We start from the raw sequence: 19,064 nt of genomic DNA on the forward strand, positions 1-19,064 counted from the left end.
AACTTAAATCTGAATCTGCAGCAAAGGCTGCAGAGAGGAACACTAAAAAACATAATAGTAAACTGATAAGAATCTTGTCGAAGGCATAAAACATAAGCGAACACACATTGAAAGCGCTAAGATGTCGTGCAACAAAACTCCAACAGAGTTGTGAACAACAGGCCAGGCACCACCAGCAGCAGCAGCTCAATAACCAGCCAAAGGCACAGTTCAATAACGAAATCAGTGTTGCGTAAATACCGATATAATACGTGACGTTTGTAGGAGATAATAAATGTTCAAAGGAGCCTCAAAGAAATACACACACACATACAAGCATATAATACTCATAAGAATAATGAAATCCCGCACCACCAGCAATATTTCCTTTCACAAAGACATTGGAATGATTATCCTAAACAAAAGATGAATATTATTGTGCATTTCTGACTAGGAATAATGATTCGTGATAACTTGCTGCTGGGGGCCAAAATCAAATAAATTTTTGATATCTATGGGAAAGAGCAACAACAAACAAAAACAATAAAATAGTTAGAGCTGACTTACACATCAAACATCCTTTTTCCCTTTTCTCGCATGGTTTCTCAGGTCATGACAAGGCCTCTATGATCCTGTTACCATAGGTTAGTTCATTAGTTAGTTAGGATGTAATTTTCGTTTGTGCGCGTGTGTATAAATCAAAAATGAGATATACACTAAAAAAGCTTACTCAGTTACAAATATTAAAAAAAAAAATGTATTTTCTTAAATTATTTTTGTATTGATTCGAAGACGATGAAACCCTTTTAAATTTAGGATTAATTTAGGCGCAAAAGATACTAGGTCAGAAACCTTAATTTATTCGTTTTTCTGTCTGTCTTCGTCATGTTATAGCAAAGTCCTTCATAAACGTGTTAACCGCAACTTAAAATTCGAAATTCAATTCGAAAGAGTCTTTAATCGTAAAAATGATATCCAAAAAGTCTCCTACACGCAAAGAAAAAAAAAAAAACGTTTGCAAAACGTGTATGTTACCGAAAACGTTTTTCTTTTGTTAGAGTTTTTTGAATTTCTTCGAGCATTTGAAACTTTTATCATCAAAAAAATTTGTTTGGTTTGTTACACAATTTTTATTTTTTCAATAAAAAAAATTACAGTCCACAGTCCATTTCGTTTATATCAAGCACAGGGTTGGCCTGTCACAAACTGTGACTTTTGCGACATACATTTGCGACGGTATAATACGTATGTCGCAAAAGTCGTAAACCTACTGTAAAAAACTTAATTTTGAATAGAAGAAATCCTGAACAATTTTTAATTTAGTTTGACAGCATTCGCTGTGAGTTTCTGCAGAAATTTGTGAAAGTTTTCCCACGGTCAAGCCTATTTTCTTAGGTGGTATCGTAATTTCCGTTGGTGAGTGTGCAAAATACCTTGGGGTTATATTGGACAGGAGACTGAACTTAAAGCTAAGTAAGGACGAGAAAATCCACGGTTACCCTGTACTCGTGTAAAAGCCAATAGGGAAAATGTGGGGACTGAAACCGAAAATTGTGAACATTCCTAAGAATTGAAACTTCTTCGCACATACAATCTTCTTGCATATCATCGAATTCGCTGCCTAGCTAACGCGACTAAAGTATTTTGAGTTTACGACTTTTGTTACTTTTATTTACATTTACGACGTGTATGTGACGTTTACAACTTTCCGACAGTCGCAAACCTAAAAAAGTTTGATACAGACCATCTCTGATCAAGCACTGTTCTTTTCCGAACATCCTTTGGGAATCTTTCGAGCATATCTGGAAATATACGTATGTAAAACAAAAAAAAAATATGGAGTTCGGTAGAAGCAGGTCTCGAACCCACGACCCTTGGCATGCAAGGCGGACGTAGCAACCACTGCTCCACGGTGCCCAACTAAATGTTTGTTTCTGTTAAATAAAGTTTGTTTAATCGGCTCGTGGGCGCCGCAAGCTATGCTATATTAATATAAAGTATATGGATAATTAGCTATTGATGATAATAACAGCTACGTAGCTCAGTGGATAATGTGCTGGCTTACAAATTGCATGGTCGGCGGTTCGATTCTCCGTCCAGGAAAAAAAAAAAAATTATAAACTCAAATAATTTCTTCTACATTGTTTGCATTACAGAAAAATGTGCTAAAAACTAAAAAACCTCGTGGAAGTGTGAAAGATGTGAGGGAAAATGCAATTAGCAAGAAAAGATTGTTTTTTGAGTTAGTCTTTATGAAATTGCTTTTACAACCTGGAAAAGAATAAACGTTTATCACAAAAGGTATATACTCTTCTTCCAAATAAACTTCCTTACAGCGAAAAGCAAAGTAGAAACGAACTTTGTTTATCTCAAAAAGCAAAGTAGAAACGAACTTTGTTTATCTCAATTTTCGTTTGGGAGGAAAGAATTATTTTTTGCGTGTATTTTTGAACGCTTTTTAGCTATACAGTCAAGGTAGAAAAAGTCAATTAACTTAAGGACTGTTTCACTAATTTTTCAGAATTATTACAGCCAAGTTTTCCTTAGACCAAAAATTTACTCGTGCAAATTTCCCCATTATAAAGACGATTGTCCTGACTAAGTTAAAATTGTTTCTCCATATTGTCCTCCATTCGTTCAAAAAGACATCTGATATGGATTTCTTCCAGTTCTTCTTCTTTTCTTGACAAATTCAGAATAGACATCAATAGTGGATGAATATCAAGATAGTGTCACATATTTTAACTGTGTTTATCACAGTTGGATGGATTTTATTATATTCAAAAATAGTAGACTTTTGCCGTTTGGTAGAATTCTTGTCTTTTTGATAGTTTCGTTCCTTAAGAAAAAAAACTCATTATAACAATGAAACATTTCTTTATTTTATTGACTTATTTCGTTGGCTCAATTTTAATACATATTTTATTAAAATAACGAAAATTTTTCCAACATTGCTATATTGTGTCTAAACAAGATGGAGACTTTACAATTTGACTACTAAATATATGTTCACGTTTAAAACTTTGTTGTATTTCGAACAAGGCTATTGTATTTTCGTTACATACAATTGGAATCTTTGGTCGTTACCTCAACCCTCTCTACATAGTATTGTTGCATGTATTATTTTCGATTGTTCTACATTCAAATCTGTGAATATGATGAGATATCAACAACTAGTCCTTACATACTGCCATATTTCAATTTTTATACTTGGTTTTATTAGATTTCAATTCAATTTCTTTTGCAACTTCTTCTTCTTTGGCAGCAGCAATAGCAGACGAATCATAATAATCACCATCCATCTCTATCGACATTTGTTTGTTTTTCGAATTCAAATGAAGGGTTATCGCATTGCTATGGCACATTGTTGTAAAACCAAATAAAGACAACACCAACCAACCAACCAACAACAATCAACCAAAACTGATTGTCATTATTCTGTTCTAGTTCTTGTTTTTATTGCTATTGTCATTTGTTATGTCAATATTGATTATAGAACTGAAGAAGACAATGGTCCGGACAAAGAGGCGAAAGACCAAGGACGGGGTGAAAACAATCAATGGAATTATTACAAAACTAATAAGCCGTACTTATTACACGTTCTCAACAGCATAGAACATTCCAACGTTCGTTCTCGAAAGAGATGAATGAACTTTTGCAATGAAGCGATTTAATCAGGATTACAAAGTACACCACAAATACAGCATTGGCCAAAAGTGACGTTATCAATTAATCGAGTTTTTTTTTTGTGGAATTATTCGTAAAGTGAATAAAATTAAATGTATGAATTAAAAGCCAAGGTTAACCTACTTTACAAATTTCTAGCAAAATACCATGATTTTCTAGGACACTGATTGACAAACAGATGTTCACCCGGATTACGAAATATGGCCTTGCGTGAGAGATACATACATACAAATGTTTATTTGAAATAAATGTCTTTTAATTAAATTATATTTTTTAAAATTTTATTGTTTGGAATGTCTTCACTAAAATTAGGATACTCCTATCTGAAGATTGACGTCGTCGGTTAAATGCGAATGGTTTTAAGGTTAGATATTAAATAAAATAATTTGTACTTTCAAAAACTTCACAAAGTAAAGATACAAATCTTCAGGAAATAGGACACGATTTATTGTGAAAATACTGAATTCTTTATAATATATATTTTTTCAAACAAAAAAAAAAAACACGCTTCCCACAAGGAAATAATCTTTTATATGAAATCTTAGAAAGTAGCAAAGAGATAAGAAAATAATAAAAATAAATTTATAATTGTTTCGACCTAAAGGACTATAACGAAAAATAATCTTGCTTCATACACTCTAAAAAAAGTAGGTTTACCAATTTAATTCTATTTTAGTTCATACAATTATTAGGTTTTAAGAAAGTTTCCTTGATATTAGTAATTTTTTGTGTGTGTAACTGAATGGACTAAAAAATGGGGAAAAAGTTATACACAAATGAAGCACATAGATTTCATAATTTCGTATTTGCCACAAAATTTCTAAAAATTTGTATATATTCTACGTTACATATGCGCACATCTTAAACTTTGAATTGCAAGTTGGAAGTCCAATTTTTTCCTTCAAACTACGAAATTTCTTTTAACAACTGAAAAGAAGAAATAATAATAATTATGTCTAAAACATTGTCTATAATTTTTCGATATCAACATTTGCAATACAATTGGTGAGTTCACGGTTTTTTCTTTTGTATATGGGATGGAATATCTTCATAGATAATTACAATATCAAGATAGAATGAGACGAAATAGTTTCAATTATGTATTCCATCAAGTTTATTTTCCACGTACCATAAGCTGTTATGGTTATGGAAAATAAACTTGATACATTATAAAAAATAGTTTTAGGAGTTTCTGCTATATCATCTTTTTTACAATCACTCGAAGCAATGATCGAACGATGTTTCTAAGGTGTGGTGTATTTTCTACTCTAATACAAATATAAAATAATGTCGCACTATCATACCCTGTTGTAAATATTCAAGTTGAAAATCGCAAAAGCTAATCTCTTTAAATATTTTACTATCCTGGTATTCTAGTCTGTATAGGCTTATATTAGTTATCCATAAAAATTCAAAAAAAAAAACTATGTCAAATTATGTTGCCTTTGGTATACATTTACTGCATTCAATAAGATTTATTTAAATAAAACAACAAAACAAATTGATATTTATTTACAATCTATCCGTAACTGAAAGTGAATTAGCCATAATTCAATTTGGATTTACAAATCAAAAAAGCTTATAAATCCACCAAATAAAAGAATATGTTCTCTGTCAAACATTAAAAATACACATCCAAATGCCGATTTACATAAATTTCAATTTCATTTTTATGGAAATCAATTGGTGTCATCAATATTCATTTGCAATATTTAATAATGTTAAAAAATTCGTTTAAGGGTAAACAAACCAAAATGCCAACAAAGTGATTCATTGAAATTCTGAACATTTGTTTTTTGCAGCAATAAATTGGACAAAATTGATATGATTTAGTGCAACATTCTGAGACAAAAAATAAAAAAGATTAATTTAAAAACGGACAAAAATGAGCAAAAAAAAAACTTAAATGTCCCGAAGTGCACACAAATCACAATTAATATTTATGACCAACTTCATTGTAGTTTTTTTTTTGCAATTTTTTTTACGTTTTGGTAGCAGTGTGCTTAGACAATGCCCTACCATAAACCGGGACATACATTGTTTTTTTTCCTGTAGAAACTGATGCGACCAATTAAATGTTGGTTTATAAAATTCGTGAATTGGGTCAATGGTCGATTTTTCTTTTATGGTGAACACAAATATCTCCTAAAAAACTGTTAAGTGTGAATTGTGGTTATCCAGCTTTCTAATTCTCGGTATCAGCAACCACAAATATTTATTATAAGTTTAGTCATATTATATAGTTGCAGTTCTAGATAGTTTTGGTGAAAAGGTTTTCTGTGTAGTTGCAGTTATATATGCAGATGTTTTACATTCAACTTTCTTGTAATACAACCTACACTGTACTTCACTTTAGTGCGTCATATCGATGTCTCTATTCCAAAGTACGCTAAGTCTAAAAAGTGAATTTTACAGGAAACAAGTTCAACATTTGGAAGTTCTCAAGAACCGTATAACATAAGATATAAATTCACTTTTTTCAGTCCTAAAATCATATTTATTGTAGATTTGTTTTAGTATGTACGAATTCAAAATAGTGATAATAGAATATGGCTAAAACTGACTTAGACCACTTTAGATCGTACAAAGCTTTTTGCGTTAGTCAAAAAGCTTTAGCTTGTGTCTAAAGTTTTCCTTAAAACTTTAGTCACAGGCTACCTACATTATTAAACATAACTTTTGATAGATTCGATCTTTTGACAGGATGCAATTTACATCAATCCGAGCAGCGAACAGCGAACTCCATCAAAAAATGCTAAATAGATTATCGTACTCTAGAATGTTAGAGACAATTATTGCCACGTCTACCCAATAATTCAAATATACTTTATATAAAAAACAGATATATCATTTTAGAGTGAATTATATTTATTTTGTGTATAGGGTTCTCTGTGTTAATGTGCGTACTATGTTCGAGTTTTTCATCAAAACACTAAATTAAAAGTGCAAAAATATATATAAAGACGATAACATTTTTATCAAGTCTCTTCAAATTATGGATGGAAAAGGTCCAATGTATTGATTGCGAACAATTTAAAATTTCGAAATTAATTGATTAAAAAAAGTAACCGTGAAAATAAGCTGGTTTTCTCTGGTACTCAGCTTTATGCAGCATAACAATAATAACAAAAAAAAAAAAAAACAATAATAAAATGTTTAATATAATATGTGTACTCAAAATATCCACATTAGTTATAATCTAATGATACAAGCGTGTCGGAAGACTTTAATTACTTTTCAAGCCTATTTAAGAATTTCTAACTTAGTTGTTTAGTCTTATCGGATGAAATTTAATAGAGCTCCAGTAATTCGTATAGGATCGATTTTAATTTCATTATCAATTAGAATGATAAGCTCACAGACATTCAGTCTTCCTTAAGTTATATACAAACATGTGTGACTTGGAACCCAGCAGGTTCGCTAGAAGCCAAGAACGGAGAAAAGCAATAAAAACAAGCGGGCGGAGAACTTACGAGAAATAAAAGGAAAGCCGAGGAGTAGTTCACCAAGTCGTAAATTAAAAGAAGAAGTGATAGCCGCTGCCAGCGTCACAGACGATGCATGAGAAATAAAATCAACAATAATCAGCAAACGTCCAGTGATCAACAAAAGTCACATGGACAACGAAAACTTAAGAGACACAACCAACATTAAATGAAGCTTTGCAGAACATAAATTTCATAAAAGACAATACCCACTCACAAATGTGTACCCCATAACAATTCAAAGTGGTTGTAAAGCATCATCAAGACGGAGACGGCGAAGGCGACGGTGTCGGCGGCCAACAAAGGGTTAAGCGTTTTAATGTGTGTAAAGAACCATAAAAATATAGGAAAACACCAAAATTAAAAATTCGCCCCATGGCCAACGCACCATCAACTCCCATTAATGGTGCAGCCATTCTATCTCCCACATTCGTGTTGTGATTGTGAGACGGAGATTCGAAATGTCTAATACATTGGGAGGGGGCCAGCGCTGAGAAACTAAAAGCCATAAATAGTCAATGAATTGTGTCAAAGGATCATGTCGTGAAAGAGATGCCATATAGCAACCAGAATTATATTTCATATATTTATGACTGAAATGTGATACATATTCGACTCACACTTGATGGCCTAGCTCGATTTCATCGCATGAATGAGGTTATATCAGAAAATATAAGCACTCTGCCTACCTATTTTGGCTTGTTTCAAATTAATGCTCCCTTATAAAACTGGAGGTTCCAATTTCCCTTACAGAATTAGCTTGCATCGATACCATTGAAATCGTCAACAACCATCATCATGAACTCGTAATTAAATTGATGACATCTCTCCACCTCCCCGCATTTGGAATCAGTGAAGAACTTAACAGAAGGGTCCTCCTATTCTGTTGTGCATCATCTCCATTGGCAACGACCGAGTCGATTCTTGCCATCAGCCGAATGCGACTAATTATGCGTTTAGTTTGTTTTTCGGTTTATTTGCCACATATTTAAATGAATGTTAATTATTTCAAAGTCGAAAATGTTGCACTCCACAAGGGAAACTTATTCAGAATTTTTCAAAGATATTTACATAAAATATCCTCCTCACAATTATTGAAAATATTTACGATGTAGACCAGAAGGTACATCCCCCGGCATTGACACACATTGTGGAGATAGTTTCGATTTCAATGTGAAATACCCGCTTGAATAGAATTCATTTGATTTCACTTTGAAACAGTTTTTTGTTCTTTCTCTCTCTCGTTTGGGATGGCTTCACAATAAAATTTTATGATATTTTAATTTCCTAGAATATTTCAAACATTTTCTGTAATTTTAAATTAGGTAATTTGATAAAGAGCATAGACGGCAGCCCATTGCCTTTTCGTATTGAATGTGTGTGTGTGTCACGGGTCTTTAATTGTTAAACTATAAGACTCGAAAGGGAACCAATTATATTAACAAGAATTCAGTGAGAGACGTTTCAATCGGCATTTTAATGACAATTTCATCGATAGAACATAAAGAAAGAGACCAGGTTTAGTAAAAATTCCGCTGAAAAATCTCTGGTAGAAGAGAAAGCCTCTTTAAAATCCCTTAATCGAAGTCATAAAAAACAAGACCTCTTGCAAACGTAATTTTTATGAAAACTGTTTTAGGAAAAAGTCTGATTGTTGTAAAAGTTTCGTAGAGAAAAGATTAATTTGATTGGCTAATATTGGATAGATTTATACAGTCAAATGTAAAAAAAATCGTTTGAATAGTCAGGTTGGTATATTTTTAGTTTTCAACTAAGAATTACAAATGGTATCGAAAGTGAGCAGGAGTCAATTGTGTAAACATCAAATTTCACGTGATTAAATATACGATCGTTATTCTTTACTACGTTTTAACGAACTAAAAATCCCGAACGAACACATTATTTTTAAGTGCAAGCATATAATGTTCATAAACTAGAATAATATGTGTGGAACATATATGTTAATATATTACAATATATTATGTTTGGGGTATAATATTTTTTTAAATATAACCCTTCTGTGCGTGATGTGGTCCCGCTGGACTTTTTTGATTTTTATTCCTACATAACTTTATCTTTTGCATGATTTGCAGCGTGATGGTTTATGACTTCTTGTATAAAAGGGTTTTAAGTTGAAAACTGTAAATTTTTATGTGATTGAATCATTAAATCGGTTATTATAGGTATTTTAAAAAGTTTAGTGCGATTCTGCGTGATGAGGTCCATTGGGACCTACCACTAATTGCATCGGTGGTTTTAGCGCAGTTTAAAAAGTTGCATAAAGATAATGCAATTTTTATATTTGGAACAATTAATAACAATAACATCCTTTCAGAAAATTCCGTTATTTAGAAGAACTTGTCATTTTTGAAGTTTCCATTGGTTTCATTGCTTCATAGTACATAATTTTATGTGTTCCGAGGATATATCCACTATAGCGAAACTACAAGTGGAAAAAAAGTTATTTGAACTTCATAGAAATCATGGTCGATCTAAGTTTTTATATTTCTATACATATTCCAGACCCATAGGCTCCTGGAATTTGGCAAAATGTTCCTCAATTTTGACCAAGTTTGAAGCAACCACTGCACATAATACTGCGAACAAAACGAACGTCACTACAAAAATCGCTTTGTTTTTCCTTCAAAAATCGAGTTTGTTCAGAACATTCAACTTCTAAAACAATATATTGTTGCTTGGTACGTATAAGGATACTTATAGGTACCACGCCTTTGACAAACATCAGGGCCTCTAGAATACTAATAAAAAATTTAAACATTATCTGTATTCTATTAAAAATTAAAAAAAAAAACTCTATATTTACTAACGAATATCTATATATGCAATTAGGGATAACCTCTCTACCATTCGTTTTTTATTATAGGTCCCACGGGACCTTATCACGCTGGTATCGCATCCGGTGTTATCACATACACAAGGGATAATATGTGTGAATGCAAACATATATTAATTTAGAAATTTCCTATAATTATATATGTGTTCAGAAAGAGAGATTGAGAGATTATAAAGAAAAACTAAGGATGGCGAACGAAACGAATTGTTTTGACCAACATCTTTTTTCTTATAAATAATTATTTCACGACAAAATTAAGATATATAACAGAAATAATATTATGACTAAACAACATTGGAAACACTGTATGCCTTATTCTAAACACAGAAAAAAATATCAACCCTATTTTCAATTAAAATATTAATAATAAAGTTAGGTTTAGTGGCAGCCCGATATTTATGACTCACTTATAGTTTTCAGACCATTGTGACACCATAATTTGTGAACTTCTTTCTCATCAATGAGTTCGGTCCGATTCTATGTAAAATAAACTACCACTGAACAACTTTTTTAATGTTCGGTCGATGCTAATCATTGCACCACGGTGGCTCCCGAGGTCTAATTAATTTTCTCACTTTTCTAATCAAAACAAAATTCAATCAGAAATAAATCTTTAAATCAATTAAGTTTTTGATTGGATCAATTGATGCAGATGAATGGATGAATTGATATCTTCCAACACAGTTTTCTTTCAGTGTACTCCTAAATAAAGGAAATTTTATTAAACCAAGTCATTGATTAACCAATTAATTTCCAAAGATTGCGTATTACTATAATTGACAATGAAGGATGATGATTCATTGCCCATTAGATTGTGTGAATTTTACCAATAAATGCCAAAATTCAAATTCAATTTTCACTGAACTGATGTTTACCAAACTTTCACAACATTTGATGAAACTTTAACGAGCACTCACATTGTAAAACCCTCAGAATATCAAGTTAGACGAGACTAAACTATGATCCATGTAATCAGTCAGACAATCAGAGGAGTCCCAGCCATTCAATCATGATGGTAATAAATTTCAAAACATTTTTTGGGAGAAATACTCCAAGTGATTGATGATCGAATGTTATACAACATTTCACCACACAAATTACGCCACAATACCGCAATTGGGAACATTTACAAGTCTCCAAGGCAAAATCATGAAACCAATTAAATTTAAAAATTTTCCCAAATAAAAATGAAATCTCAGTTCGGGAAACCAAGCCTGTGTTCTTCGAACCCCACCCCCCTCAATAGAAACACGAAAAGCGAAAAACCTTTTAGAAATACGAAGACAGGAGTTAACTCAACTTTGACTAAAGCTAACGATAATAAATTAGTTGGGCTGATATTTTTCAACCAATTCTACCAATAGCAATATGAGCTACAATCAATTTGGCCGAGAACATGGGCGCAAAAGCCCCCCAAGGGAAGATGGCAAAAGTACAAGTAATACATCAAACCATCGTTAAGTGTTGTAAGATTTGACCCAAGACGACATGAACAACATGAAAAGAACACAAAAAAATACATTCGAATTTGAAGGCATTGAAAATGTTACAGAAATGGGCTTTGCTGTATTAAACAGAGTACTCAGTATTGACTACTCTCTTTAATTATTTATTAGGCAGTCAAAATTTCCTTTGAATATTCCATTTCGATTAACCATTCATCTACCTAAGTCGACCTCATGTAGAGTTAAGCCTATTCCTTTGTCTTGTCCGTCCGTGTTATGGACTCGACCAGCATAGCTTATCCAATTTATAAGAGTCAAATCGACCATGATCTTTTTCTTTGGTGTATTTATGGAAATTAAAAGAACAAACAAAAACCAATATTTATTTAATTATTTACAAGTCATAAATTACACATATTCACTTATATCCGTCGAGGGTCTACATACACTCGAAGTCTGACGACAAACCACTGTACGTGGGGCATACATAAAACAAACAAATTCCAGCTCAAAAAAAGATACAATTTAATAATTTTCATAAATTTTGTTTTGTTTATCAACAATGATTGGAATAGAATCGAAAGAAAAAAACAACGCATGATAAAAGCCACATAGTCTCAAGTTTTCAAGTGGATACAAATTTCCTATTTCCTAAGAGTATATTCTGATTATTTGTTTGCATTGTTTTGGAGAGGGCACTAGAATCGAAATCGAACAACTCATTAGAAATTTGTTTTCGCTAAGTGTGTCATTACGACTGGTGGCATTTGTTTGGTTGTTGGTCTTTGGGTAAGGCCTTAATGCATATTAATGCACAATGAACAAAGTGCAGTAGAAGAATTATAAATGAGATTGGTTGACTAGTATGAGACAATACAGTCATATGGAAGGAAATTTTATCCCTTTGGGGTCTAATAATAGGTGATTTACTATAAGAAGCGTATGTGGGGAGTAGGGGCAAAACTATCCCAACTGCACCATCCATTAAAATTTTGTTTCAAACCAGAGATCGTGTTCATATCGATGAGAAAATTTTCTTATGGAGCAAACTGTAATCCAAGGTGAAAGATAGATGTAGGCTTGCTTGGTCATATCAAACAATTTACGAAGCTAAGTCGTCGGGAAAAAATGCATTTAGCTTTTAGCTTTTTTTCTGGCTTTTTTTCATGACCCTTTTAGCTATTTTTGGCTTTTTTTATTTTCGACATGTTTCTATTGAAATATGGATAAATCGGCGTTTTTATCTAAGCCTTGATGCAAGTATAAGGGTTTCCACATATTTCAAAGCTCAGTTGAAACATTAATAATGAGTCCAGCCATTATGCGGGCATTTTTGTAGCAAATACACCTTGTAAAGTTTTTTCATTATATACATAAAAGTTATCGTAAACTTTAAATCTACTATTACCATACAAATTTGTTAGATAAACTGTCAGTAAATTATTGGGAATATTATCATTTGACTCGCTTATCCTTTTTATGTTATTATAATATTCTAAAGTTATTACGATATTACTAAATTAAAATAGTAGATGTGAATAGCTTTGTGCACTGAAAAAATACGAACGCGAATTTTGGTTATAATAGCATTTGTGAATTTCTTTTATATAAACTGTTTTCCTTGTCCAAAAGACGATAAAGTCGTTTTGTCCTTATAATTAAGTGATTCAACTAAAAAATGGTATGTTTTCATGAAAGAAGAAAGAATTAATGAAATAGTCTTTAAATGTGAGGAGTTTTTGCATCTTAACCACAAACCAAAATAGCGTTCAAAAAGAGAAGATGTTTTTCAACACTTTATTTTAAAAACGTATATATACAATAATTTCTACTTGAAGTCGAGTCTGAATTTGGAAATTTAAGTTGGCGTTAGCACGTTTTTAAAGAACTTTGATAGCTCATGAAGAAAAGGAAAATGTGTTTACTAGGAAATGTAAACTATAGGTATTTTCTACAATTTAAATAAAAGTAATGTATTTCGAATTTTTCACAATTTCAAAACCAAACTAAAATTTTATGTAAAAAAATGACAAATCATTTTTTTACCAAATCCAAAGCATGCTTAGATCATTTAATATTTTAAAATAACAAGTAAATAAAATAGAGGTGTTGGGAAGGTAGCTCCCACAAAGCGAAGGACTTCCAGTAAAAAATTTGTGATAGTAATCAAAATGTATCGAATACGCAAACAGAGCAAAATGCCTTAGATATTGTTACAGTCTCACAGAAGTGGAATTAAAATGAAAATAATATGCATTGTAAGTGAAATAAAGCCTTTAAGTTTGTTAAATTTCAATCAAAAATGTGACTTTTGATACCAAAAAATTTAGCTTTTTTCTAGCTATTTTTTAGCTTTTTTTAGCTATTTTTTTGGGCAAATCTAGCAGTTTTTGGTGAAACAATTCTGGCAATGCTGAATTAGATATAAAACTTAAACTAAGTTACCTCTAAGATTATTTGGTAATAAGAGGTTTTGCTGTGTATGTTTAAATGCCTAAGTACATATATACCTTAATATTTGCCAGGGACATATGTACTTCTTCCCAAAAATATCGCCGAATCATCTAATCTTTGAATAAAAAAAAGCAATCACTAATAACAATACACTGTTAGAAAAATATGTTTTTCATATGTTCCGATATAAACAAAATGTGTTTCGGGCACAATTTTTAAACACAATATATTTAAGTGCAAACATGTAATGTTCCTAAACTAACACTAAATGTTTGGGACACATATGTTAATATGTTAGAATATATTATGTTTGGGGCATGAATGTTTCATGAAAATAATATGTGTGAATGTAAACATATATAAATTTACAAATTTCGAGTAAACATATATATGTTGTGATATTTTATTCAGAGAGCGACAGAGAGAGAGAGAGAGAGAGTATAGAGAAAGAAATAGAGATAAAAACCGGGAGGGTTGACGAAAGATATCAAATTAACACAGCGAGAAAATGAAAAAGAGAGCAATTTCTGTAAAACCGCTTGTATGTTGTTCCGGAAAACTGTTTTAAGATAAGGCCAAACATTTTAAATGCTCAAGTCTAAATATTATTTAATCTGAATATTAGAATGAGTATTTGGAGTAAAGAGAATAGACATTCGGAACCAAGAGAATATACATTTGAAAAAAAAACAGCATGTGTTTTCGCCTTGAGAGCAGCATTTTATGTATGTGTGGTTATGTGTTTTGTTTATCATTTTGGCATTATGAGCATAATTTTTTCTTGGTTCGCTAAAAGAAATCGGAACGTACGAGGAATAAGTCAAAATATTCAGGCAAAGGAAATTAAAAAAACGGTGGAAAATATACAAAAATTACAAAGGGATCTTCATAAAAATAACGAAAGGGCACTATAGTCTTGTTAGAGTTGGGACAGTAAAATGAAAAAAGGAGGAAATAGTAAAAAATTAAACTGTAAAATGTATAAAAGCAAAGTTTAGTTCTCTTTATTAATAAGTAGTCCAAGAGGAGTTGACGGACACCTTCAAATATAAAAGCGGGCATTAAGTTCGTTTTTTGCAGCTAAAACAATTGAAAAAGTTTATTTTCTTTAAAATGAATTATTAAAAAAATGTAAAAGGCAAAACATTATCATTTTAAAACAATAATGCTAACTTAATGCCGGCCTTAAAGGTAAAAATTAAATTAAGTACAAAAGGCGAAAAGTTTTAAATGAATTTAAAATGGTGTTAAATGCTAGTAAAACACTGTTTACGTCTAAATAAGTTTATGAGTATATTATAAAATTATTTATGTATGTTTATACTCGACTCCACGTACTTCTTTTGTTAGAGTTTTTGAATTCCTTCCAAAATTTCAAACTTTTATACCACAGTTTTGTGTTACAAAATTGTTATTTTTGCAATAAAAAAAATAATATTTTATCGAAATGCTCAATCCATTTCGTTTATATCAAGCACTGTTTCTAACTGTAAATCTTTAATAATCCACATTTAGAAGTTTCATTATAGAAATTTAATATAGTATAAATATAAATGTGTAAATTAAAAAAAAATGGTGTTCGGTCGGAGCAGGGATTGAACCCACGACCCTTTGAATGCAAGGCAGATATGCTAACCATTGCTCCACGTGGCCAACAAATGTATGTTTCTGGTAAATAATGTTATGTTTGCATGGGCTCGTGGGCGCTGCAATATATACTATATACATGTAACTTATAACGATAATTGTCTACTGGTGACTATAACAGCCACGTAGCCCAGTGTATAGTGTGTTGGCTTACAAACTGTATGGTCCTCGGTTCGATTCTCCGTCCAGGCGCAAGGTAAAATTAAAAAAATATATATAAAATTGAATAATTTCTTCAACATTATTTGTATTACAGAAAAAGGTGCCAAGAACTAAAAAATTTCGTGGAAGTGAAAATTATGTGAGGGAATGAGCATAATCGTCTTTGGGGAAAATTCTTCCAAGCATATAATATTTGTGGGTTCAAAATGCTTCCAAACATATAATATGTTCACATAAAACAAAAATATTAATGTTTTGGCAGAATCCAATAATAATATACTTCCTGCAAAATATGTTTGGAAAATATGTTACAGAAGCGATTTTTTTTTTTTTTTGAGGGTGTAGATATTGTAATATATATAGTTGCTTGAAACTATCATTTCTGTTATTGAAGAATTCCCTTTGATTAAATAAATGTTTATAAACAACTTAAAGGTAAAGTGTAACTTAGTATACATTTTCTGAAAAAAAAGTCGGCAATTTTCATTGCAAATCACATTCAATTTCACCTGTTAAAGTTCTCACTTATTGAAGATCTTGATAATATGAGATTGTTTTTATTTTTTATAGAATTAAATTTCTATATGTACATAAAACAATTATATGATTTTTTCTTTGGGGATATCAGGAGAACTGATAATGATGTGGGAATTCTCATCCATTTTGGACAACATTTTGAAATTTCCGCAACACCATAATAAACGGTCAATATCTCAGAAGTGCGCACTCACGACATTTATCACGATAATTGCCTATTTTTGATGTGTGTCGGTATGGTACAAGCAAAATTAAGGTAGCCCTAAGTCAGGTCAATAAAATGCCGTAACTTATTAGTTGTGTTCCTTTACCTTACTTGTTGTAATAGCTTGTTGTTGTTTGCTATTGCTCTGAGCTACTGTTGTTGTTATGTTTAAGCTAGTGATGCTACCTTATAAGTTCTTGTACCATGTCGGTTCTCAGAATATGCTACTTTACGGGGTTTCATTGTACCAAAAAAAAAAAAGAAATGCTTGCACTTTACTTACATATTTTGAAATATGGTATATAGTTCTTAGAAATTTAACAAACAAAAAAAAAATAATAATAAATAAATTGAGCTCATTTTATATTTTTTCCGGCACTACATAGAAATTATTTTGAAGGAACAAAAATTATTTGTATAAGAAAATTACTTATCTCCATGAATCGATGGAAAATAATTTGATGTCAGTGAATATTTCCACATTCCTGAGAAAATCAACAATAACACCAAATTACTGATGTTGTTCTTAGTTTAGTTGGCTCTGTATCGATATAATGTTAATGTTTTCCCTACTTATGTCGGGAGAATGTGTTCCCTCTTTTGTTTTGTAACTTTAGCAGGGTTACGTGAAAATATTCCAATTGTGCACCCATCAGATGTCGGAATATCTACGAGGAAGAACACAGTTTTTTTTTGTGAATATAATCGACATATAAATATTGACTTAAGGAAAGGCCCAGCGACAGCAGCCGTATTGAAAATAACAACACAAACATCCGAAGTTTGACAAGTATTTACTCTCACAACATAGCTAAAGGAGATATGCTCAACAGCCACACTATGCCATACATAGATAGTGGTGCCATTCACCAAGACACAGTAATGGGGAGAGGGTTAACAAAAACCGAAGAAAGAGTTTCAACAAACATTTCTCCGAATAGTCTGTTGTTTTTATTTACTTGCATGCAGACGGACGGATTCAAATAAAGAAAATACTTGGCAATGATATTTATCTGCTAATTCTTATGAATGGAAAGCAGTAAAAATTAAATTTTGATATTTTCGAAGAAATTGAATTCAAACAAAAATTCCACAACATTATGTGACAGAACTTACCTAATAGACGCATCACTTCCTGTGGATTCAGATACAAATTCAAATGGCCCCAGCAGCCACTGAATGCAGAGAATAGCAGCAACAAGACAATCGACAGCCCCCCGCATGTCGTCCGCGATAAGGCATTTGGTATTGTCGGAGATGGTGAATGTAAACACGCCATTTTATGACGTTTATTTGTTTCGCAAAAAAGAACACAACAAATACCGTAAGGAGTAGAAGTTAATCCTTTCAATTTTAATTTTTTAATACAATATTATTTATTGGGAAAACATTTGAACACAAAAATCACAAATGGGGGGAAGAGATTAAACAATACACAAATACAACATATTTGATATTTTTCTTTTCTATCTATTTGGCCTATTCGACTTTTATCTTTTGTTGTTACATGCGCTCTCACACTCTCCCTTTTTGGTTGTTGTTCAACCAAGATTTGCTCTTTTGTTTTGTTTCTGGTTATGCTTCTTCTACTTGTTCACAAGTTGCTTTATCTTTTATGTTTGGCTTTCGCCACAGCAGCAGATACACTTAAACCGACGGTAAAATGTAAACAAAAATTCATTAAATTAATCACAAAAATTGTTAAATACAAGAAAATCAATCACTTTTTCTTCAATTATCCGTGGAGAATTCACTTTGCAAATTAACATTTGATGCTGTAGTAAATACGACGCAAACGCAAACACAAATATCCCTTAAATAGCCGACAAAAAATCTTCTCGATAGTTTAGCTTCGTTTCGTTGTAGGTTGTTGTTCTCCGCGTACTGTCAACAAACTGACAAGCCCATTTGGTTATTCTGACATTCTGACATATCGCCGGCGAAAAGAGTGATGCCAAGTTGGACTACCTAACATCAGCTAGCGACACCAGATGGTCATTATGGGAAATTTTTATGAATTTTAATCTCTGTGTTTGGTAAAGAGACAGAGTGCGAGAGAGAGAGAGCAATTGAAGGAGAGCATTTGTTTACATATGGTTGTTGGCATGAGGGGAAATTTGCTGTATATTTTTGAGGTGAATTCGCTTTGTGTTTACTGTCTATGCAAGTTTATAACAGTTTCCCCTGTATAGCAAGTACCAATCACTTGAGATCTATTTCCCCTACATGTGTTCCACATCGGTTGGCTTATTTTTGGTTTATTTACAATTTTAACAGACTATGTTAATAATATAACACATTTAGAATGAGGACATATCGTTTTTAAATGAAAAGGATTACAAATCTGTGAACTTTTGATAATGCAGATAATACAGAGATATGAAAAATTCCATTTTATAGGGTGTAAGTAATTTTTGGGGGCACATATTTTGGTATAGTTAGCGCCTTTCTATGATTTCTACACCGTTTGATATGAACTACGATAGATCAACATAAGTCGAGTATTTTACATTCGGCAAAACAACATTTTTCAAATTTCCCAAAAAAAAAAAAATAATAATAATAAATAAAATAATATAAGACATATCGGCTTTAATACTTTATATAAT

The 19,064-nt window shown here is 31.7% G+C and overlaps 1 protein-coding gene across 1 annotated transcript in view; it reads right to left on the bottom strand.

The window, feature by feature from the left end:
* The window catches only part of dnt (tyrosine-protein kinase Dnt), a 76,115-nt gene extending 57,785 nt beyond the window's left edge, over window positions 1-18,330 (bottom strand). The window contains exon 1 of the mRNA XM_075295370.1: window positions 17,572-18,330. Within this exon, the coding sequence (XP_075151485.1) occupies window positions 17,572-17,734 (163 nt within the window). The 5' untranslated portion in view covers window positions 17,735-18,330. The remainder of the gene's footprint in view (window positions 1-17,571) is intronic.
* Between the last annotated feature and the right edge of the window lie 734 nt (window positions 18,331-19,064).

This window comes from Haematobia irritans, chromosome 2 (genome assembly GCF_050003625.1).
Source record: "Haematobia irritans isolate KBUSLIRL chromosome 2, ASM5000362v1, whole genome shotgun sequence".
NCBI classification, from domain to species: domain Eukaryota; kingdom Metazoa; phylum Arthropoda; class Insecta; order Diptera; family Muscidae; genus Haematobia; species Haematobia irritans.